A 25315-nucleotide genomic window follows, 5' to 3' on the forward strand; every position below is an offset into this window, starting at 1 on the left:
CACAAGGGAGAAGACCAATAATTGTTGTTTCAGGTGACAGCTACATGAGTGTGTTTGTTATATTATCCTTTTTATCTTTCTGTATTTTTTTCCCCCAGAGTTGAAGAGGAATCAGTCTCGCCTGTCATGGAGGTAGAGCAGAGGTAACAGCCACTAAGGAAAAAGGAATGTCACTTCCAATCTCACTCACCAGTGCTACCCCAGGGAATATAAGACAGACACCCTATGGGAACTGCCAACCATGTTGGAAAACTGTCCTTAAAAATGCAAATGGACTGCAGCCCATCTCCACAAAAGATCAGCTAGAGAGGGAATATAGCACTTAATGGCTGATGACCTAGTCTGTGTCATGTAGCAGGTACACGTGCACATTGTATACAGGGAGGGAGAATCTGAGAGTAAGCACAGCTCATCTGGACAGAGAACTTCTTTGCTGTTCCTTTACTTTGCCACCACTTCACACCTTTCCCTCCAAGGAACCCAGAAAGCCCCATTCCCTCAACAGGAACTAGCTGTACCACACAGGAATGGCGGGTCTCAGGTTCGTGGCAGCCTGACTGGCACCAGCAGGGTTGGTATCTGGAAACCTGCCCCTCCCTGGCTGTGTAAGTGATCTAATTGACACGCATAGGTGGGAACTCTGGACTTAGGCTGCCTGTGTTCAAACTCCAGCTTACCACATACCAGCTGTGTGGCCTTGGGCACATTATTCCCACTGCAAAATCTGTTTCCTCATCCGTAACAGGGGAGAGTAACCCACAGCTAATTCATAAAAGTGCTGGGAAGAAACCTGACAATCATGTAAATTACTCAGAACAGCGACTGGAATTGGTGAATGCTCAGTAAACCTCTGATATTATCATGAACTTGAGTGCATCTCTCCATTTCTCAGTGCACTCACTTCTTAACCATCACAGTGAGGGCAGTGCACCATGAGATCCCCTGAGTTTCCTTTCCAACATGCAAGCCTAGGATTAAGTCTGGGATTAAAAGAAAAATCAGGAGCAAGAGAGCTAGCGCTAGAGAACAAACTTAAGTCTAATTTGTCCATGATTTGTGATCCTGTTACAGTTGAGGCTCCAGGACAATACATGACCAAAAGTCCTCTTCCCTTGGTTTCTGTTCTGACCTCTGGAATCACATGCCTGCACACAACAGGATCCCAACAATCCCCACCCTTGGCTCCATTTATACCCAGAAGATCCATGTTGCCAAATGAAAACTTCTGAAGGAAATTCACATAGGCATCCAGACACCGGAAAACTTGGCCAAACCCAGTTCTGCTGGCCTCTGCATGTGGCACTGGCCACCCTGGAGCTCCAGCCCATCTCCCTGTGCCAGTGGCCCACCCTCCCTCTCCCTCACAAATGCCCACTCTGCCCACTCACTTATTCCACACAGGGGTCCAAAAGCATGCTAGAGCACCCTGCGTCCTTACTGCCTCGCAGTGGGTTCTATTTTTCAAATCATGTTCTAAACTTAAGCATGAGGTTGTTGGCATGAGAACTCTATGTCTCCCTTTAGTTCTGGACTCATAGTGTGGAAAATAAATCAGGACCAAGTCATCATGGATAAGCACCAAAAAAACCAACCAGATAAATAAGGAGTTGGTTCTTCTAAAAAAAAAGACATACCTTTTCAAATTAAAGGTTTAGATCGCATTGTTATCACCCTCTTTAGACACATCTTGACTTTTTTTTTGTGTGCATGCAACTTTTAATTGTAGGGTAGGAGGAAAGGGAATATGTGGAGATGGATCATGTATGCATTTTTTTAGAAACTGTCAGTAATAAACTGTGTATGTTGCAAACAGCCCCCCAGGTGTGATGCACAATGTGTGGGCTGGATCTGCATGTCACACTTGGCCCCCGTCAAGTCCTGCAAGAGCTATGGGGTCACAGAGAACCAGGAAACACCCCTGCCGTGGGAGGAACTGAGCGGAATAAATCAAAACTGCTAAGCCACCATCCAGCTCCTAAATCTGGTTCATTTTCTTGGGCACATACTCACTGCTGGGTCTGATGAAAAATGTTCCTCTTTGCCATCACTTTGTTTGGAACATGTTTTTATAGGGTGAGTTGTAAACGTTTCGTTCCCTATGACATCTTAATGGACGGTTGGCTGGGCCAGGATAGATCTGGTAAGGGGCTCCATGTCTGACACTTTGCCCAAAAAGTGACTGCCTTAAGCAAAAATGACAGCTGTGACAACTTTATTGTCCCTTACTCTATCCTCCTTCACCCCTGGCAGATATTAATCCATCAGTGCATCCTCTCCCTTGAGCCCTAACAGAAAATCCTCAGGATCTCTCTTCACACATCGCTCCCATCAGACATCAACTCAGCCAGCTGAGGCAAACACTCTGCTCAGAGTTCTTGAGACAAGGTTTTTAGTCTGTGGGAGTTAATGGGTCTTTTCATGGTTTGTGTGTTTTAAAGGAAAAGAAGCTTCATAAGTAAAATTGTAATAATGAAAAACCCCAAAAATAAACACTGCAGGTCCAGTTTGCCACCAACTATCTGTCACTGTAGTGCATCTAAAATACAGTGTGCAGAGGCCTCCCTGGTGGTACAGGGGTTAAGTCTCAACTATGAAGCACTCCACAGTCACTGCAGCATGAGTTCGATTCCCAACCAGGGAGCTACCCACACGGCGCAGCAGACCTCTCCTGACTCACTCACTGCTCCCCTCAGCAGTATATTTCAGTAGATCCGCCTGTTCTGCTCCCCACTCTGTCTCTGGTGAATCTGCTCACCCCTCAAAACCTCTGGCCTGTACCCCAGATCTTGTGTGCATAAGTATATAAATCTTTAAAAATAAATAAATAATAAAATGCAGTATTCAGAAGTAGAGGAGATCACTGAGGGTACAGTGACACTTCCTTATTTATGGGGCTACTATTTCATTTTGCCAACTGAAAAGGGCACTATATCACACAAGTCCTTAGCTAGTCGTTCCTTAATTGTCCCAAGGAACAGAAATCAGAGAGCTTAAGGGTAAAGATGAGAATGTTAAGTAGAAGCCAAAAGAGAAAACTCAGGCTAAAAATATGAAAACAGGAATTTCATGAAAATACCTGATGTTCATTTTCAAATTCCCCGTAACCACAGGCGCGAATCATGGACACTGATTTTTTTGCACATGCTCTTTCTAGAAATTGTGGAAGAAGACTCAGATAGTCTGTCTCCCCCTTAAAGCACCTTTCAGATCAGCACGAATCAATGACCGTAAGGAACAGGCACATTCCATGCACGTAGCGCACTATTTACACAGTAACGGAAGCCTCCCTGCGCGCAACAGCATTTAGCCCAAAAGAATTAAAAATTTAGAAGTAAAGACGGCTTTTTCATTTTCAATCTAAGGCCTGGAAAACTATTAGTCAGCACGCCTTTGTTTGTGACAGAAAACTACCTCCAACTAGTTGGTTTCCTACCTGGCACGCCCGGGACTGAAGCTGGCGCTGAATTTGTGGGGCCAGGCGGGCACTTGCCACACGCACCCTCATCTTCTGCAAAGGAGACTCCTCCCGCAGAGAGAGAGAGAGAGAGAGAGAGAGAGAGAGAGTTGCCAACAGCCAGATTTAGACCCTCTGTACCAGGTACAGAGGATCTAAGCCTCCGAAGGATCACTGCTTAACTCCTGGGCCTGATCCCTGCCCAGGGACATCTGCCAGGAGAAAGAGAGCAGAGTAAGCAGCTCCCCATCGCCAGGGTGGACGGGAGAGGCTGCTGCTGGCACAACTCCTTTGTAGAGATGGACGGCAGGTTCGGAACCCCACTCCACTTGGAACATTCTGGTTTCTGGTACTGGCAGGTCAGCACTCCAGTATTAGTCCCAACACCTGAAAATAACCTGATTACTTTAAGAAGATGACATAAGCCAAGGGTGCCAATGAAGCACTTTGGCAGGATGGGGACTCGGGAGTTCTCCTCAAAGAGGCTGGGCTGTGTTCTCAAAACAGAGACGTGTCACCCAACTCACTTACTTGATCTTGACAATGTCTTGCCCAGGCCAGGGCAATTCTGGGCTTCAGACATGCCTTCATTTATGGGCGTTGGTGGAAGGGGGCTGCTACCTCTTTCCAAAAAAATATTTAATTTTTATTTCCAAAAAATATTTTCCCTGAGTTTCAACTGAATCATCCCACAGGTTTGCCCAGGAGCCACTGGGTCCAGCCATCCCCTGTTACTTGTAACTTGTGTTACTGAGACACTTGTGTTACATTTTATGTTCTACCTCCACCCATCAAGCTGGCCTCACTCCCTTGTCTGTAATAGCGCTGGGAAAAACACATCTCTTGGAATCTTACTAGTGTCCCTGAGTCAGGCCTATATTCAGGAGCATGGGAAAGGCTGGATCAGGGTGGATCCAAAGAAGGTGTCCCTGACTGGGGCCCTACTCCACATGTGGCCTCTGGGGATCCCCACCCCCAGGTTTTCCTTCCTTTTTCAGTCCTTCAAACATTTGCTATTTTCTTCACCCCCATCCTGAGCCATGTGAGTAGTGTCCCTGGGACAGAAGGCAAACTTGTATCTTGGAGTAGGAGGAACAGTAGCCTTTTGCCCCACTGTGCCTGTCACAGGGCAACCCTGTCAGCTGAGCGTGCTGAGCAGCCTCAGTGATGCACTTAACCCGTGATGCCCAAGCCACCTGCCACACAGCTCTACTGGAGAGCAGGCCGTACCACCCATCCAAGGTCTTCCCAAGCTATTCACTATAGACAGGCTGCAGCAGGACACACTGCACCTTTTGTGGGGACAGAGGAGCTTGGACGTGGTACATCTGGGAGGCATCTGGGTCCTGCAGGGGGCAGGGGTGACCAAGACATCTTCACATCCTCTCGCAACAGCAAAGAATAATGAAGGGTGTTCACGCAGCGACATGCTCTCCTATCGTCCCCAAGGTCCTCTCATCTCTTGAGTGTGTCCAGTGCCAGGACCCAATCTTCACGCACCCCAGCCAGAGCTCCTGGCTCCCAAATTCCCACCTTTCAATCAGGTGACAGGGCCAGTCCCTATTCTGAGCTGTGCAGGGTCTTTTTCCAAAAACCAAATCTATCCAAGAGACTTCCCTATGTGATATGGGATTTAGATCCATAAAGATATGGATCTAAAAGACCATCTCAAGTGTGGGAATGAAATAAATGCAGGGACCAAGATAGGAAGATGTAATTGTGGGCGTGGGGTGCCCAGTGCGGACACCGTGGCGACATCCTAGTGAGGGTCTAGAGTGGATTGGAAGCTGGGGTAACTAAAATGGCAGAGATGGAGAAAAGTGGTCAGTCTCCACCAAGACTTCAAAGGCAGAGCTGATGCGACACTTGCATGTCAGCTTGGTGACAGACGGGATAGAAGCCATGAGCCTGATGCTGGACATGTCTATTTCCCACGTCTGTTTAGCATCCAATGGGAGTCAATTCTTACACTCAAGGGAGAGTGTTGGGCTGGAGAAAGGACCTGCATTATTGCCTGACTTTGGCCATTCCTTCCCACAGAATCTAAGAACAAACCTAATTCACTGGACTTGCACAACCTTCTATGCAAAGTGGCCATCACACAGTCTTGACAATGAACTTTTCCAGCCAGACCTCTCTTGAGTGCCTCCGCCCTTGGTTCCTTGGTTGCCAGTGCACTATTAGGGACAATTCTGAAATCCAGGTCTTTCCTCCCTCTATATTAATCTACCAAAAGAGGTGAAAATCTGACCCAACAAGGAAATCACAGAATCAGTTCCATACCCTGTAATATCATGGATGAAATACGCCCATTTCCCTTAATAACTCAGTTCTGCATTTGTCAGTTGGGCTCTCTCTTTGAAAGTTCAGTCACCCCATGCCAGGATTCCTAAGGACAGCCAATTTAAACCAAGACTGGAAAAAGAAAGCTGCCAGCCTGACCTTCTGGAGCATCTGAGTCAATGGCCAGGCTGCACATCAGGCTGAGGGGGGGCCAGGCGCGCTCCGCTGGGGCTGGAATGTACGGGGTAATTACCAAGCGGCTGGCAAACTGCCCACAATGTCACAGCCCCAAATTCTGTTTCCCCAAAACACACCACCACCTCAGACAGACACTAGGCATGCAGATAAGCTCTGGTGCTGATACCAGGCTGAGTCTGAACACTCCAAGGTTAGAGTCACACTCCAGCCTAAAGCAACTCGCGTCCCACACCAGAAATGGATTTTCTGCTTCGTTCACAATGTGCAGCTGCAGAAAGAGGAAAAGTCACACGCAAAAGCATCAACCGTGGGCTCCTTGGCTTCAAGAAACTTCCAATCTTGCTGGGAAACAAGCCCCGTACATAATCATCGAGGCAAGAAATGACAAGGAGGGCAGGATGGGGGCCAAACGAACACTTTTGTTTTATTTACTGGAAAGATAAACACGGGCAAAACCACGAGTTGAGCTCTAAGTACCACGTTCATTTAAAACAGACGCCCACGCTTGTAAACAGAGCAGGTGCTGAAACTAAAACAAAGTTCCAAAGGATGTTTCTGTCTTGTCCCTGAAGATGCTGCGAAGAAGGCTACAGTCAAGCCAGCTATACCAGGCCCCAAATGCCCGGGACCCACATGCCCAGGCCCCACCAGGATCCTGACAGAAAAAAACTGACTTTGCATAACCCAATGCTGACCCCTAAGTCAACTTTAGGAGGGAAACCACTTCCCAAACCTCATCAACATGCAGTGAGACAAATGACAAGACACACCAGCCCAAAGCTGCCAAAACTTCCCCCACTGCCCCCTTCTTCTGGACAGGGCGCTCAGAAACAGTCAAGCTGGCTTGAAGCTGCCAGCCTTCCCTGCACTGCCTCGGATGTGGTCTGTTCTTAAACACAGCAATAAATGTCAGCTTTGAAAAGCAGGTGTGTTTGCCCAGAAAAGCACCCAGGGGTTATACTGCACACCTGACCAAGCTCATCCACAATGGTATCTTCGCCCAATAAGAGACACTAAAACTGGAAGGAAAAAAGAAACCTCTACAATTATAGGTACATATTATATTCCAAGAACTGCAAAGTGGGCCTAAATGTGCTGTTTATATATAAATTCAAGAGACTAATAGCTGTGCTGTGCATCACTGAAAATGAAATAGTGCAACTCTGCAAAACCATAATAGCATCAGCTAATCCTCCTACTAATGAACCATTTCAGAAGCAATCACTTTTTTTGTCTATCCTGGAGGTGAAGGCTTTGGGGAAGCTGACTTGGATGGGGTAGTTGGGTCCCTTCTGGAGCAAGGTGGGGTAAAGGTGCATCTGTCCATGGGAGCTACACTTTATCTAGGGTCAGTTCCCCCAACACATGAAAATCATTCCAATCAAGGTAAGTCTAATGCACACACAATGCAGCTAGTTTTAAAACCTGGGGCTTATCAAGACATTTTTTTGGCTAGGCATCAAGACTTATTTCTGAATTCTAAGATAGTACTCTTTCTTAATAAAATAACAAAGAGGAACATGAAGATTTACGCACAAAGATGTTCATCACAGATTGAAGTGATCTCAAAAGGAGATCACTTAAAAGTCGAGCAAAATGGCATGATTAAGCAAGTCAGGGTATAATCATATTATGGGCTGGTAAGTGCTCATTAAAAATCCTTCAGGAATTTAAAGACATGAGAAAGTGCTTATTCTTGACAACAATTTTCATTTTAAATAAATACAAGTCAGGAAATACTAAGTATAAGTATTATTTTAGGAGTTCAACGATGTCTAAAACAAATATTAGCATTAATACAGTCAGAAGGAAAAGTCTAGAAAGAAATACACCAAATCATCCATAATATAAACTCTTAGTGGCAAGATTTGGGGATACAAAGTGTCTACAACAAACACAAATTTCACAAACAAGGAAAACTACATCAAAAATTAACCTCACCTGGTTGTGGAGAAAAAGGAACTCTCCTGCATTGCTGGTGGGAGTGCAAACTGGTCCAACCACTATGGAGAGCTGTGTGGAGATTTCTGGACCTACTAAACATAGAGCTTCCATAGGATCCAGCAATTCCACTCCTAGGTATTTACCCCAAGGACACAGAAACATCAATTCCAAAGAGCACCTGCACCCCTATGTTTATAGCAGCACTGTTTACAATAGCTAAGCTTTGGAAACAGCCCAAATGCCCAAAAATAGATGACTGGATCAAGAAGATGTGGCACATATACACCATGGAATATTACTCAGCATTCAAAAAAGATAAACACATGCCATTTGCAGCAACATGGATGGCGCTGGAAGGGATCATGCTCAGCGAAATAAGCCAGAAAGAAAAAGAAAAATACCGGATGGTCTCACTCATAGCAGGAATCTAGAAAACTTCAATAAGGGACCAGGAAAAAGAAGAAAGAAAATATCAAAATCAACAAACAACTATAAACCAGAGACACTCTATGGGGGGGTGGGGGCGGGGAAAGGAGGACTTGGGGTCAAAATAAGGGGGTTGTAATTTTATGGGGAATATAAAAATGAAATTTAAATTAAAAAAATAGTGAAAATATTCCCACTTAAAAAAAATTAACCTCACCTTTAGAGACAGGATTTTTCTAAAAATACATTAACAAATCCCATCATTACCTAGTTTAAAGTCAGCCACTGATGATGTGAATCACAAGTGAGGATTATCATCAAGAGACGATTTGGTGATAAGGGCAGGAGGACATAAAATAGCTACCTTCAAATATCGGAGCTGGGTAGAGGAATGCAGAAACAGAACTAACCAGCCAAACACAAGCAAGGATGAGCATTTGAAGAGAGATTTCTGCATCATAGAAGGCAGAACTTTCTCAAGACCCCACATTATATTAGCAGAGCCATATCACACCATGGGAAGAGAGAGATGCCCCATTTCTCTCTGAAAACTAATCAAGAAGAAGGTGGACAAGGGACAACGCCAGAACAGTGACTAAACAACAGAAGGCAGGGCAATGGCGACGTGACATGTGGCAGGAATGTCGTGAGCTTTTCTGTGATACAACTGAGCTTACACAATCCTCCCTGGTAGCACATTTTCTACAGCCAAGATGATCAGCTGCCATAGCATGAACCCAGACCTCCAGAATATCAGAATTCCTCGCTACACATTGGTTTCTGAAAGGAAGCTTGGACTTCCAGCCACAGTTTCCAATATGGCCAGATGCACATCTTGAATTTACTCCACTGTCTGCTTTGAGAGTGCTGGTAATCCCATCCACCCTTTCTAGCCTGAAAAAAGATCACCTGCCTGCCTGGCCCCCAATATTAGGTATTTGTAGCTCTCCTTATAAAAATAATTGAATTTCTGCAGTGCTTACAGACCTGTTTTGTAACTTCAGGCAAAACACAAATCCTTAACACGGTCCCATCTGTGAAATGGAAAAGTTCTGACTCAGCTGCAGCTAGTATTCTAGAAAGTCTGCTTGAGTCATAAACAGATTTAAAAAACAAAGGGGGAAGGTAGATGCAGAAGAGGGATGGAGACAATACAAGAGGGGAAGTTTTCAGGAAATCAGTGCACATCACTCAAAGTTCATCTGCCCTGGTTGAAGCTGGCCCCATTTCTACACTGTGTCACTGAGTCCTCTGTAGTAGCCACACCCAGAAACAAATCCCTGGTCAACCCCATGGTCCCCCTCACTCTCCAGTGAAGCTTGCAAGTGTCCTAAAGCCATGCCCTCTGGTCCAGCTTGGGGCTGGGGGCTCCCCCTGGAGGCCCCTCCACTCCACCTCACCCCTGCTGTGGCAACACTGGGCACTGTGCCCCTTTACTTGTCTCTTTCCCAGTCATCTTAACAGTGGTTAGGCACATGGCGTGCTCTACAGCCAGGCTGCCTTCTTTCACATCCTGACTCCCACAAATGGGCAAAGACTTAACCTGCCTTGCCATGCCAAGCTCCTCCTCTATAATGTGGGGATCATACAACATCTGTAAAACACCTAAAAGAATGCCTGGCACCCAGAATTGTTACAGACTTATTTGCTATTATTTTTAGTATCATTCATCATTGACTCTGCTTTCTCTGGGCATCTAGAACACTTTTTCTCACACAGTAAGCAATCACTAAATATTTGTTGGATCAATGAATGAAATCAATGATTGGATCAATGGAGGACACAAGACTAAGAGAATGGCTAATTAAAACTGCTTATCTAAATTTGAGGGAAGGAATGGGAGCTTTCTCTACTCTTCCCTAAATATATTCTAAGTAGAAAGAAATTCAGTAGATAATCAACATTACTCTTAAGGACCCAATTAAAAGTTTGGGTTGTTCCCATTTCATATTGCCATCCTACTTGGGAGGCATAAAACACAACTCTTAAACTGAATGAAACTTTTCCCAAAGAAGATTTCAAACATCCAACAGGTGTATGAAAAGCTGTTCAATGTTACTAATCATCAGAGAAATGCAAATCAAACCACAATGAGCTATCACCTCACACTTGTGAGAAGGTCTATCATCAGAATGATAAGAGATGACAGGGTTGGCCAGGATGTGGAGAAAAGGAAACCCTTGTGTGTTGTTGGTGGGAATGTAAATTGATGCATCCACTATGCAAAACAGTATGGCGGTTCCTCAAAAAATTAACAACAGAACTACCATAAGATCCTACAATCCTTACCCTGAGTATATACTCCAAGGAAACAAAAGCAGTATCACAAAAAGATCTCTATACTACCAAGTTCACTGGCACTCCTATGAGCATTATTCACAACAGTCAAGATATGGAAACAACCTAAGTGTCCACTGACAGAGGAATGAGTAAAAAAATGTGATATATGCACAAGATGAAATATTATTCAGTCATGAAAAAGGAAGAAAGCTTGCCATATGCATTAAAAAGGTTCAATTTTGAGAGCATTTTGCTAAGCGAAGTAAGTCAGAGAAAGACAAATACTGTGAGTGTCACAGATGTGCAGAACCTAAAATAAAAAGAGGGAGGGAAGGAAAGGGATGTGGATCAAAGGCTACAAACTTCCAGTTATAAAATGAATAAATTCTGGGGGACAAAAGTAAAGCACAGAGAAAATAATTAACAATACACTATGATTATATAGTTGAAAATTGCTAGGAAAATAGATCCTGAATGTTCTCACCACAAAAATACGAATGGTAACCATGTGACATAATGGAGGTGTTCCCTAAAGCTATGGTGGTCCCATACTTTACTTTGCAATATGTATCAAATGAATTCCTTGTCCACCTTAATCTTATACAAGGTTATGTACCTCAATAAAGCTGAAATGAAAAAAATTTAAAAGACAACTCCTCCTTCCACCCCAAACGTGGCCCTCCTCCAATATGTCCCACCAATTCAGGGAAGATCACCATCTACCAACCTTCAACTCCCCTGGCCCCTCAGTGCCAGCATCTCACCCACCAAGCTCTGCTCTGTTCCCTTCAAACTGTCCACATTGCTAGCAACTTCACATGAGGCAAACAATCGTGTTTGCTTATCGTTTCCCACCATGGTTAGGATTAGACACCAAATCCTTACCATATCCTGCCCCAGGCCACTCTCCCTGGGCCCTCACCACCTGCACCCACAGCTGGCTTTCTGTTTCTCTCACAAACAAGCTCTTTTTCTTACATGTTTTTCCTTCTACCTGGAATGCTCTCCCACCCTGTCTCCCATACCTTCACCTACAATCAACCCTTCACATCTCATCTTAAATGCTATTTCCTCAGGGGGATATCCAGGCCTCTCATCCTCACCGGCTTCTCAGTGGAAATTCCACCTCCCTGTTCCCACCCTCATGGGTCCTGATCTCCTCATGACACCTGGCCCAGGGCCTCCCCCACAACACAGGTAGGATCTGAGACAGTTTGTTGGGCCTCAGCATCTAGCACTCAGCCGCCCAGCAGCACCAACTCCCCACAGGTGTCTGGCCAAGTCAAGTAACCCATCAAAAATATTCACCTGATTTAATAACCAAAAGGATAAGTTCAAAGTAGTTTTTTTGTTATTCATTCCAAATAGATGCCCCTACCCATCCCAAACTCTTCAGATAGAAAAAGTTGAAGGCTCGTGGTGTCCTCAAAGTCCACTTGGAAAATGCTCAGCTAAGACAGCCTGTCAGAAATTCTACACACCACGCGACATTTCCTAAGAGCTTTCTGTTCGCTTTTTATATTTAAGCACTAACAACAGAAAAGTCCACCATGGCAGTCTGGCTGGCTTTATTACTTGGGATTCTGGCTGTCTTATCCCACATCTCCAAGTTATGACACAACAAAACACACCAAAGACCAAGACCTACTACAAATCCACCCCAAGGTAACATTCCACATCAACTTCAAAAGGAAACCCCCAAGATAAAATGGTAAGAACTTCTGAAGCTTTTTGCCATTTTGTTAAGACATACTCTACACCAAAATACCACCGTTTTTGGTACAGAATCTTTTCTTGCCGGGTACAAAGGAAGTTAAATGAAAGTCTTTGTCAGGAAAGATACCAGGGGTGGGGTCCAGGGAACAGGTCCTAATCCCTCAGCTTACCAACCACCACTTAGCATGCCCCAGCTGCTCCAAACTGGTTTCGTAAGAGGGGAAAGAAGAGCAAAGGAGTAAGAATACAAATGTTTAAAATACCACAGAGGAGGAAACATGAATATCTATGTGAACTTAGAAGAAGCCAATGGACTTCTGGGGGTTGTGGGAGGAAATAAGGGGGAGAAGAAGGGAGAAAAGGATTTGTTGTGTAAGTTCCTAATTTTTTGGCCATTTGGAAAAAAATCAAGACATCATTCTTGGAAATAATTTCCTCTCTCTTCTGAACATAGATTAGTAGCTCTGGGTTATAATAAATTGATATTGCATCAGTTACAGGAACTAAAGTATGTGGGACCTGTCTTCATTTAAATATGATTTAATCAACTGAACTGCACTTGTTAAGAGCATTTATTCCATTTTTTATAATGCGCTAACCCACATGCCACATGGGGGGAAAAAAAAACCAATCAGATTAAAATATTTCAACAAAACGCTTTAAATTCCCATGTGAAATTTCTGCCCCAAAGGAGCACCAGAGAAAATTCTTTTCCTGGCAACCTGTGATACTTAAGAGTCTAATGGTACTAGCAAATACTGAACACTTCTCTATTTTAAAAATAAAACATCAGAAATAATTATGAAACAGCTTGGCCTCCAAATGATAATAAATCCAAAGTTCAGAGAAATTAGGAAGCAACCCTTAGACAATTATTTTGAAACATGTCTGATGAAACACTGTGATGTTACAAGGTTTTATTTAAAAGAACGGAAAACAAAATGTAAAAGGGGGGGGGGCCGCGTCTGGAGAACAGTTAGCATTCGCCGGTGAATCTGAACGAGAGCCACACAGGCTTCTCTGACCAGTGCTGAGCTGGACAAAGATGCCAGTGACAACGCGTGTGATGCAAAAAGCTCACTTTACCAATACAGACGCGCTTCACCTGCAAGGATGGTGTCTGGTCAATGTGTCGCCTTAGTCCAGGGAAAAGGAAAGTATCAATTTACAATGCCAACCTGTGTGACTCCAGGGTCCCCAAAACTGTGTGTGAACAGATGAGCCAAGAGTCTTTCTTCTCCCCTACTTTCCCACCTCCCTCCACTAACTGACCAGCCCCAGCAACCCTCCTTGTCCTGGCATCAGAGCACAGAAATGCACAACCAGTGAGCTGACTCAGACCGAAGACACCATTCAGCTGCCACGAGCCTGAAGCATTTCATGAACTCGGTTTCCCTGAGTTCAAGCTTAAGGCTCTTCTCTCTCCAGCTCCCAGAGCAACAGCATTCCCCAGGTCCTGGGGAACAGGGCAGAAAGCACAAAAGAGGAAAACACAGCTGCCAGCTGTGGCACCTTTGGACGAGGGGCCCCATCTAAAGGCTTGTGGTGTGCCCCAACGTGGTGGCTATGGTAAACATGCCACTTTCTAATAAACAGCAAAGAAAACAAAACTTCAGACCCTTTGCTCCTCCTTTGGCCAAACTCCAGAATGGCGCTGCAAAAATGACGTACCACCTCCAAAATCAGGTGCTTAGGGCCTAAACTGTGGCAACTATTCTTGTGGGCTCCTTTCTGTCTCTGAATGCACACCCCTGCACTCCCACACGGAGGTGATGCTCACCTGCACGGGGGCCTGAACCTGCAAGCCACACCCACAAGTGGGCCACTCTGATCTCTTCTAAGACCCTCATCTCTCATAAGACCCTCACAGTCAGAGGAAGTAAAAGTCTCCAGCAGATTTTAAAGGTAACATCCTTTCCCTGAAGCTGAAAAAAAATTATTTAATGTGGTCAGCCCTGCCAAGCATTTCCAAATCAGAGAAACAAATTTCAAAGCCCAGACCCACATTGGGAAACTCAGAGGGAGAAAAGTGAACCAGACAGGCTTCCTCATTTTACTCTCGAGGACTCTGAAGCGAACATGTTTTTAAAAATGTCTGTCTATTGTTAAAACACTTTCACTGTGTGGCATCCACTTTTTTAAGAGAAAACTGCATGAGCCACAAGCCAACCTAGTCTACACCATGACCCAATTGTTAGTACACGAAACAGAACCAGCCACGGGGAGTTCCCTTCTACTCCCTGGGGCACAAATATGTCAACCAGGCCCGAGAAAGGGACAGAGAAGTGGGTCCAGTCCTTGCTCTGTCACTACGCGGTGTGTGACATTGGGCAGTTCACGGCACACATATCTGGGCCTGTTTCCTTTGGGCCTTGATGCTCTAAGGTCACTTCAGCCCTGAAATCTTTACATCGCAAGAGCATGTGTCATTATGAGCATCCAGTTTATTGTGGCGTTGGAGAATGGGGAAGCTTCTGGAAAATGTCAGCATCTTTCTATCTGCCTCATTTATAACGTAAGAATTTATCAGACGTTTTCACAAATGATGATTCAAGATGTGGTTTCACGAAAATCAATTCTGTGATCTCTACACACACATAGATGTGTTTAATAATCATGTAACAGAGGCATAATTCATTAAATAAATATATAGTCAATTACAGCAAGCTACAAAATAAGGAGGCAGTTGCCTGAAATTTGACACAGTCTATCTTAAGGAGGTTTCTACTTAAGAAAATCATTTTGCCAACTTTAGAAATTGCAAGGAGCATAGAGGCAAAATACATTAAAAGCATAACATTTTGTGATACTTAAAATACGTGAATGGTTTCATGCTTTGCATAATTCTACCTGTCACACATTCATTATGAAAATATGTCTTCCATAAACTATTTCAAAACTAGGAAGTCCAGCTCATGATACAAATATACAGGCAGACTATTCTAATAAGGCTAAGTTATCTTCTCAAGAGGTTAATTTATAAATTCTATTTTCAGAGCCTACCAAATCCTAAGAAAGTGTATTAAAAATAAATGTAGACACACACTATGTTGTAGTCTCATAGTACTAAAAACAAATGTTTCCTTTATTAAACCCACACGCTTTCAAATCCTTGCAAAGCTTAAATTTAAGCATTCCACATTCATTTCCTACTCTAGGTTTACAATCAATCAGCCCAGATGAAAATTTTTGGATGTCAGTGTAGAAAGTTACTTTCCAACACTTCAGAAAACTTGGGCGTACAGTGGGTATTGGTAAGTCTCGAGTCCAATTCTTCCCTTTTGCATTTTCTACTCCTCTCTTTTACAACTCCCCTTCCCTGAGTGAGGTCTTCAGGAAAGGGTTTGGGCCTTATATTATTTTAGATTGCTTCAATACCATTTCCTGTCTCCCCAAACCACGGTGATTGTACCCTAGGAACTGAAGCCCCAAAGGCTACGCTCTAACCCAGTACTGGGGAGACACTGGTGAGAAGGGCTGGGAAATTTCCAGGTAAGTTACAACCACTAAGGTTCAAGGACAGAAAACAAGCAGCTCACAGATATAAACCATATCCAAGAATATTCCCCCAAATAATACTTTTAAAAAAGAAAAACTGATAAACAAGGCCTGTTATCAACAAAAGAGGATTTTCTTCACCTCTCCCCACTCCCCCCTAAAAAGGCAGCAACTGGTCACTCACGACAATGTGTGCTGGGGATGGAGATCGGGCATCCTTGAGGGCCTGTCTGCTCTGGAGGGTCCCCGCCTGGACATCAAGTAGTGGCCATTTCATCTGGAGATACTGGAGGAAGCAAAACGAACATGGAGAACAATGAATTTAAAAAACAAATGTAAACAGCTAGCCCAAGAGTCATCAGAAACTGAAATCACAGGTTGGCTTCAGATCTCAGAGGGGAGCAAGAAGAAGGGGTGGGAAGGGAGAAGGGAGGGAACGCAGCCAGAAGGAGTTTCACAAAGGGGGTGTCCTAAGACGTGTAGGTGGGTCCCCACGACTGGGAAGTAACAGTAAGATGAGCACAGGAGAACCATCCATTCTGAAACTGCTCTTTCAGCGACCTTCACTTCTAAACGCCACCCTCCTTCGGTTTCAAGCAAGCTGGCAGCTGTACAAGAGCAACTGTCCTCCAGTAGAAGCTAGGAGAAAGATGGAACTCCTCACCCAAGCCTCATGCTTACCAAACAAAAACATTCCTTGGTAGAAGATGCCCAAACAAGTCGCAGTGCCCTTCTGACACCCATCTCGAAGGCCAGAAGAATCCTTAAATGTGCACGGGTTTAACACAGAGATGGACTCAAAGGTTCAAGCCCATTTGCTAACCTCAGCTTGAGGTTAGAAGATAAACCATGGCACAAGGGAAGAAAAGGAACGGTTTCTAGAAAAACTCTCAGAGGGACTTGATCTGTCAAACGATCAGCTCCCCAGTGTGCAGAGAAGGGAAACTGAGGTAGCATGGCTTGCCCACTCTCAGGGGTGTCCAACAGATGCACATGCAGCCCCTTCAAATCTGACTTTGGCGACATCAACCAGTTTCACTCAGGAAATCTTCCGACAACCTAAGGAAACTTAGACACAGTAAGGATTCAGAAGGCGGGCTTTCCAACTCTGAAGACAACTGATTCAAGCACCAGGTAACCCTGAAGGGTATGTAAGAAGCCATCTTGGTCTTTTCAAGGAGCTAAAGCAAAGTAAATGACTAGTTTTATTGTTAAGTCTACAGAAAACTTTACTTAGTGAACACTGATTAGAGGTTGTGTGGGCACTGCCTTCTTGGAGATACAAAGATTCTTCCCCAGGGAGCTTCTACACATGTCAGAGCCAACCCACCCAGTAAGTCAGGCTAGAATGTGGTGAGACTGTGGCAGAGACTCAGAGAGCTGTGCCTGGGGAATGCAAAGAAAGAGAAGGCATTTCTGAGAAAGAGCACAGGAAGGCATTACGTCAGAAAAAAAAATTCTTTTAAAGATTTATTTATTTATGCATACAAGAGCTGGGGTACAGGCCAGAGATGCAAAGGGGTGAGATGATTCACCAGAGACAGAGTGGGGAGCAGAACAGGCAGACTGACTGAAATACACTGCTGAGGGGAGTAGCAGGCGAGACAGAGAGGTCTGCTGCGCCATGTGGGTTTCTCCCTGGCCAGCCAGGGATCGAACTCATGCTGCAGAGGCTACAGATTGCTTCATAGTGCGGTGCTTAGCCCCTTGCGCTAACAGAGAGGCCCAAGTCAGAAAGATTTCAACAGAAATAAAAACAATAGCAATGGGCAGTCCAGAAAGGAGAAAGGGTTTGCTCAAAGCCCGTGTGAGACGGAAGGGCGGAGCCATCCAAAAGCTTGTCCACAGGTTCCTCAAAGATGCAGCTGTGCCCAGGAGTCACAACCAAGCTCAGCTCTCCCTAAGCTGGAGAAGCCAGGCCTGGGAGCTACTTGCAAAGTTCTCAATCATTTTCCCAACCTGGATCTGTGCCAAGTTGGAGCAACTTCTGGACTTCAGAGCTTTTACCCAGAAGCTTCCTGTGGTGAGCAAACCTAGTTGCCAGTTCTGGTAACTCACCACAAGCTCCTGCAACAAATCCTTGACTTCTATGAATCTTTAATTTCTTATCCGTAAACTGAGGGGGTTGCCTTCCCTGGGATGGAGTGTGTCTAAACCAGTATCCCAAGTACCAAAGGGGTCCTTGGATTCTGGAACCCAAAAGGTAACATCAGTGGTCACCCAAGAGTCACCCCTATGACCATCCATTTCCAAATACCTCCTTCAGGAACAACAGCATCCCAAAGTAAGTGTCAGCCAGTGAAGGGTCCATGACCCCCATCCCCAACCTATGACCCAAGCTTCGGGAACTATCTGCCCTGTGCCACCCTTGGCTTCTTCCCATCCTCATCTGTCATATAAATATATGGGCCATGTTGGTCAAAACCACTCAATACAATCCCTGCCTTGAGCCAACCAAAATGGACACCTGCCAAGGACCATCTCTCCCTCTCACAAAAACCTAGAGAAAAACACCAAGCCGAGGTGCCACACACGCCACCTCACACTACCTTCAGTGTTGAGGGCTGGATTGATAGACAAGGTTTCATCTCTAACCACCTGCAAAACTGATTTGATGGTGTCCAAATTCCAGCTCCCCAGAATTAGGAAATTTGGGCTTTGTTTAAAGTGACAGACCTGCCCCGAGGACCCCACCCAAGAACTGTCATACCCATAATGTAATATTAACGCAGAGCCTTGTAATTCTTACTTTACATAAAAGCTTCATTGTGTGCCATACCCAATCTCCGCAGGCTACCTGCACCGCATATTTTTATGAGCCTACATTTCAGCGCTCCGAGCCTACAATACACATAATTTTCAATTATGTTAGGGCAGCCCAGGATCACTGCCTATATAACATTACTGGATGGAGGAAATGAGACTCGGCCTCGCTGCCCAGAGAGAGCTAACCAAGTCCAGATGGCGGAGGAAGATCGCCAGGGCCCCAACTTGCCGGGACTCCAAAGGTGATGGCCTAGCCTGTCCTTCGCGATGCAACCTGACCCCAGGGAACAGCCCCCACAAATCCATGCCCATCCCGTGGATCTGGATGGGCATGCAGGCTGCCGAGGCTCCTTTTGGGGAAATAAGGATTATGTCAGGATTTTTTAAAGGAAGTTATTAACCTCCTGCAAAAGTGATAGGTTTCCCAGGTTCCTTCATCTTTAACAATTGGTCCTTATTAATAGGGAAAATAAATAAATAAAGGGAAGAAAAAGGAAATTAGGTCCTATTAGAGCCTAGAGGAAAATCTTTTCCTTCCTGGAGACATTCAGCAGCAGGAAATTCTATTCTGTTGGATCTGAAAGGAAGACCTGAAGAAAGAGGCAGCTCAGATTTACCAACAGGCCAGGACGCCAGGCCACCTCTTCCCGACAGTTCAATGTCGGTTTTGGATCCTTTTAGGGAAGGGCAAGTAAGTTCCCACCATCCCGCTATAAAAACAACACTGGGCTCCGCTCTCTTCCTCCTAGGCTGCTCAATGTGGAAATTATGAATTGCCTACAAAAACATTCAACTTTTCAACAAACTGCAATCAAGTGGAGCTGTGGGAATTCCTGCATTGAAAACTGTTGAAATGGAGTCCACTTGACTTTCCTTTTCTACAAATAATAATAACAATAAATTATAATGCCATCTTGGTCTAAGTGTTTCACCCTTTGTTTAATAATAGCGTTCTGCTCATGGCCCATTAGGGTTTTCCCCCCAATTGTATTTTTTGATAAGACTCAGGGAGCATAAGTTAAGCTTTGGAGCTGTGGGCGTACACCTATGGCCTAAAGAGACGGTTTCAAAGTCAGTTAAATTGTCAACAAAAAAGGAAAGGGTTCGCATCTCTAATTTCTCCTCCTTCATCGACCCTGTTATCAAAAAGCAGGGGGCAGGTGGGTGCCAGCCTGCGGGCTGTAGTTTGCCATCCCTGGCTTGGATGTTTCCAGCAACCTGAGGACCAGGCCACAGGAGTGCGTGTCCTTCCCTCACTGGGCCTCACATCCAGACGGCCAAACACAATCCCATGGGGAAGCATGTCTGAGGGCCTAAAGCCACCATTTTGGGATTGAATGGTCACTGGCAGACTCCAGCTTTGGGGGGAAAGCTTGGAAAAGGATGTGAGCGCTTTGGTTGTGGGTTCCAGTCACAAGGTCTAACCACCTGACCACAATCTCCCAGAAATAATTACCCCTTCTTTCCAAAATGGAAGTTAGAAAATCCCTGAGCAATTCTGACTGGAAAAGGTCCACATGTTTTATAGCTCTCACCCATTTCCCAGGAGGCCCCGGCAGTATGTCCCATGTCACCAAGTCACCCCCAAACGCGCCCCAGGCAGACAGTCCTCAGGTCATGGGGGAAGAACCCCATGTGCCCGGGGTCCACGTTCTGGGTCCAGAAGTCTTGTCATGTACCATTTCCACACATAGGGAGGCCAGAACAGAGCCCAGAGGGCCAGCTCCACCTCCCACAAACAGACAGCATTAGCCACAGGCTCAGGAGAAAGGGGAGTTTGGGGCAGGCAGAGGTGTTCCGGGGGGTGCCAAACAGACTGTTGGGTAGAGATGCTATCCATCCCTTCTGGAAAACAAGGGTTTTCAGGAAGGCAAGCATGCGGAAAAGGGCTGATTTTAAGTTTTAACTTCCCTGCCTTTACCAAAATCCAAACAACAAAGACCGTCTTTTCAATCCAAGCTCTTTCTCAGTAGGGTGCCTTTCCCTAGGAAAATTCATTTTACAAGAATTCCAATTAGTTGGATCCCATCCTCCTGATAGATTCTGACTGCTACGTCTTCCCAGCTCACGAGTGCCAGAAAGTTGTACACGTTGTGTTTCTTATAAAACGGAAAGTCGATACTCTGCCCAAGGCTCCAGACTGAGGCCCCTGCCAGCCACGGTCTAGCACATCCCAAGTCCTGATTTCCTCGAGGCGACTTGTGCAGATTCGTCAGGGGCCAAGCAACACCAGCACAAACAGGGCAGAGCCAGGATTACGGCGTTCATGTCACTGGACTTGACAAAAGAGTCGGCCACCAGCTGCCACTAGTCCTGAGAGGAACTTAAAGCACAAGCAGGATGCCAAGAGCACACCCATTTCTCAGGAGGCACACCCCTCCCCTCCCGCCCCCACACTCACAGGTCTGTTACAGCACAGCCCTGGCTGCCTCCTTCTGTACCGACTTTATTTCTCAGAAACAGAAGACAGAAAATTCAGTCCTACAAAGAAGTCATTTTGTCCCGGAGCGCCAGGGGATCCCAATTTATCCAGAATAATTAAAATGTCAGAAGTTGTGACGGTCCTACCCCCAAGTCACATAGGTGCCAAGGTTGCCAGAAGTTAGCCTGGACCACACATCCCAAATGGCGAAACCCATGAAACTACAGAAGTCTTTTTGGAATCCACAGGATCCTCAGGTCCTACACGCAAAATGGGTCTGATGCTGCAGAAGGTAGAGGGAATTGCTCTGCCCTGGCCTAGATTAAGACACAGCCCAGGAATGGCTGCTTTTCAAAAGTCTACACAGACCCTAAGATGCGGGCTCTATTTACAGAGGCACTGCCTGCCTATAAAGTATAACTACGAAGAGAAAGAAAATGCAAGAGCATGTGGCTTCTGCTGATTGGGATTTAACATAAAGGAGTAGGTACCATAGTTACCGGGGGGGAAAAAAAAAGCCAAAGACCTGGGAAGGCTGAGTACACTGAAATAGAGAAGGAATCAAGTCACAGGAAAAATTCAATACGATGATAGGAGTGACTTTATTTTAGGAAAAAAAAAAAAACCAAATGTCATAGGAATCAGAAATCTTTCCCTTAAAGTAACTATCCCTTTTTTCACCTAAAAGGAAGGTGGGGGCCTCCGTGGAGGCGCAAGGGGTTAAGTACAGCACTATGAAGTTATCCAGAAGCCACTGCAGCACGAGTTCACTCCCCAGCCGGCCAGGGAGCTACCCGCATGGTGCAGCAGACCTCTCCTGTCTCACCCGCTGCTCCCCTCAGCAGTGTTTTCAGTCAATCTGCCTGTTCTCCCCACTTTGTCTCTGGTGAATCCTCTCACCCCCACACCTCTGGCCTGTACCCCAGTTCTTGTATGCATAAATAAATAAATCTTTTTAAAAAAAAAAGATGGGGGAGCAGGTAGGGGTGTTATCACTTGTAAAACAACAAGTGACAGTTTTATCCCCTCTCTCTATGGGTTGGTCCTGGTAAGATTTTTAAATGAAGTCCTATTATAGTTATCCTTTTCCTTCCCAAGGACAATGGTCTAAAGGGCACTAACGGGATGGATGCCTTCCACTTAAGAGTAGTTCAGAGTTCACCTACACATTTCACAGTAACCCTATGAAATGAATGGGCAGAAAGTCACAACTCCATTGAACCAAGGACCAAGTGAGGCCAGAAGAGCAACTGCCTGCTGGAGGTCACTGAGGTCACTGAGGTCCCCGGGGCCAGGTGAGTATTGGGGGCTCCACACCAGCCAGGTGCTTCTACATCAGCCCGGCTCCCCTTCAAACTCCCTTTCACGGTCCTCAGTTCCCTGATCCACTGTAAGGCATCTTGCCTGAACCCCAACCAGGGATGGGGTATCAAAGGGCACAGCTAAGGGAACAATGTCTCAATGTCCCCAAAGGAATGAAAGTCCTCCTCTAGTATCTGCCATCTCTCCTCTCCCGTCTCCAACATTAAACTATTCTCCAAAGCTAGCAGAAAAGTCTTTCTTTCATAACAACTGAGGCCAGCACTGGCAGGGGAAAACAAGCAGATAGCAAAAAAAAAAATCCAGTAACCAAAATTTGCGATGCACGGATGCAGTGTTTCTTTGCCTCGCCAACTCTCCTTGTCCCTGAGATATTTTCGCATTTTCCAGGTCAATGGTTTGCAGGGAGGCTATGGTCGAGCGGTTGCTGGAAGCACCACCTGGATATGATTTCACCAGGCCCTTCCTCTCTCGCCCAGATGGGCCCCTCGGGCTGGGCCCAGGCCTTCCTTGCACTCTCCCCAAAAAAAAAGCACTTAAAATTTTGACTGTGTGGTCCAGGGAATCATACAGAGAAAGGAAGAGCCTGGAAACTTACTTTCCAGGCCCAGCTCTGCCACTACATCTGGGTAATCCCTTTCACTTCTTCAATGGGCGGCCTTTTCCCCATTCCAGGCTTAAGTCTATAGCAGGAAATTGAGGGGCATGATCCCAAAAGTGCCTTTCCATTCTTAAGGGGAGGATTCCTGCAGCACTGACTGAGTATATGCTCTGTGTCGCATGCGGACTGGCCATTCAGAAGCCTAGTAAGACCCAGCCAGTGGGACAGCAGGCTAATGAATGGCGCGGGGACTGACACAGGAAAGTAAGTAAAACATTATCAAGATTCAATTAGTGCTGGAGACATGGCTCGACTGTCCCCATCCTCACGGGTCTGTTTAGATCCTTTTCTCCAGACCTGCTAGGCCACAGCCTCTGCCAGGGGGCCTGGGGGCCTGAGGGCGAGTTCTTAGCACAAACTCTGAGAACGGGATCGCATCCATAATGAGCATGCTGGACATTTGCAGATTCTATCTTACTTTCTCAAAGCTCTTTTAACTCTCCACATTGATTATCACTACATACCTCGTTCAGGGGGTCAAAGCAGATCACCTCATTCCCACTTTAAAAATTAAGTGAGACAGAGAAACGTGAAGTGACTTCAGTCACGCAGTCTCTAGGGACTCCCACCAGAACGCAGCCAGATCTTGCATTTCTAAGCTAGAACTCCCCAAAGCTCCCCGAAAGAGTATGCGCAGAAGATGCCATGGGTGCCCTCCAAGGGAGGGTGAAAATGGCCAGCACGGGGGCTTAATCCCACCTGGGAGCTGGTGCAACACCATCTGGAGAAGGCCACAGCCCCAGCTGAGCCATCTCCAAGTCTCCAGGCAGCTCCAAGACTGAGCTCCCCACAAGAGACTGTGGATTCCAAGCAAGTGTGAACTTGGCCACAAACGCCCATGTCCCTGAGCCAGGGGTCCAAGCACATGAAGCCGTCAGGGGAACTTCAGAGGAGTCCCCAGTTCTTCCTCTTGTAAACAAGCCCTTCCCCTCACCCCCTGAGGGTAACTGACACCTCACAAATGCTGGCAAGCCTCAATAGGTACCTCTCATTGAGACAGACCCGACACAGCCTACTAGTGGCCACGGCATTTTACGACTGCTCTTTATAGAGGCCAAGTTCACTGGAATGTTTTAGGCACTGCCTGCTGTTCTGAGGAAATATGCTGGGAGACTCAGAGGGGCGGAGGGGGATGTGTGTGGCTATGGGGGGAGTGCAGCAAATATGGAGCGTGCTGGGATACGCGTGCACCAGTCCCAGTGGATGAAAGGATAAATAATGGGATAATCATCCCCACTTAATTTCCAAGAACGCCCAATGAGTGCCTGAAACTGAGGAAAATATCAAGTCCCATAAATACTGTTTTTCCCCAAATATACATACTATGTTAAAATGGAACTTATAAATTAGGCACAGTAAGAGATTAACACTAACAAATAAAACAATTATAGGGCATCCCTGGTGGCGCAAGGGTTTAAACACAGCACTGTGAAGCTATACACAGCCACTGCAGCATGAGATCGATCCCCAGCTAGGGAGATACCCACATGGTGCGGCAGACCTCTCCTGACTCACCCGCTGCTCTCCTTGGCAGTGTATTTCAGTCAATCCACCTGTTGTGCTCTCCACTCTGTCTCTGGTGATTCCTCTCAGCCCCTGCGCCTCTGGCCTATACCCCAATTCTTGCATGCATAAATAAATCTTAAAAAAAAATTATCACATTAAATGCCAAAGCACCTCTCCTGCTCGCCTGTGTCTGCAAAAGCATCCTTCTTATTCTTTTCCTTTTCATATATAATAAACCTGCCCTTTTGGATATTACCCAAAAAAGAAAGGAAGAAAGAAAAAAAATGCCAAAGTTATGCGATGTCTCTCTTTCTTGCTTTCAAACTATGGGTTTCCCTCACTATCCAAAACTAGAGCATTCTCTGAAAACTTTTGTTACTGAAATGGTGTAAAGCAAAGAAACAATCACCATTAATTTATATGGCAAGAAATTTGAGTATCCCCCCCCCAAATAACTTACCAAATCATACCCCAAAGAACATGTAAAACCTAAAATAACACTCACACATAATAAAAGTAGGGTAGTGTGATAACTGCACCGCCTGTGCAAGACAGTGCCCAGGGAAGGAGCTTGGGGGGCCGTTCTGGCTGCTGCTATCACAGGCTGCTGCAAAGTAAACACTAAACACTCTTTTCACTTTTTCGCCTTTTCTCCTAAAACTGAAAATTCTCTGTGAGTTTCCTTCAGTTAACAAAAACAGATACAAATGAAGGTCTTACATAAAAGCCAAGTAGCGTAATTCAAACTTTCCAAAAGTGGGGAATACCAGTATCATTCTTATTGTAAGTCATATTCTCAGACCATGGTTGACCCAGGGTAACTGAAATCAAGGCCTTGGAT

The 25315-nt window shown here is 45.6% G+C and overlaps 1 protein-coding gene across 1 annotated transcript in view; it reads right to left on the reverse strand.

The window, feature by feature from the left end:
- TCF7L2 (transcription factor 7 like 2) overlaps positions 1 to 25315 on the reverse strand; it is a 191726-nt gene that overhangs the window by 98995 nt on the left and 67416 nt on the right. Inside the window, 1 exon segment of the mRNA XM_037497544.2 lies at positions 15984 to 16085. Coding sequence (XP_037353441.1) covers positions 15984 to 16085 — 102 coding nt within the window.

This window comes from Talpa occidentalis, unplaced genomic scaffold (assembly GCF_014898055.3).
Source record: "Talpa occidentalis isolate TD23 unplaced genomic scaffold, MPIMG_talOcc4v2.1 talOcc4.8, whole genome shotgun sequence".
Taxonomy (NCBI): Eukaryota; Metazoa; Chordata; class Mammalia; order Eulipotyphla; family Talpidae; genus Talpa; species Talpa occidentalis.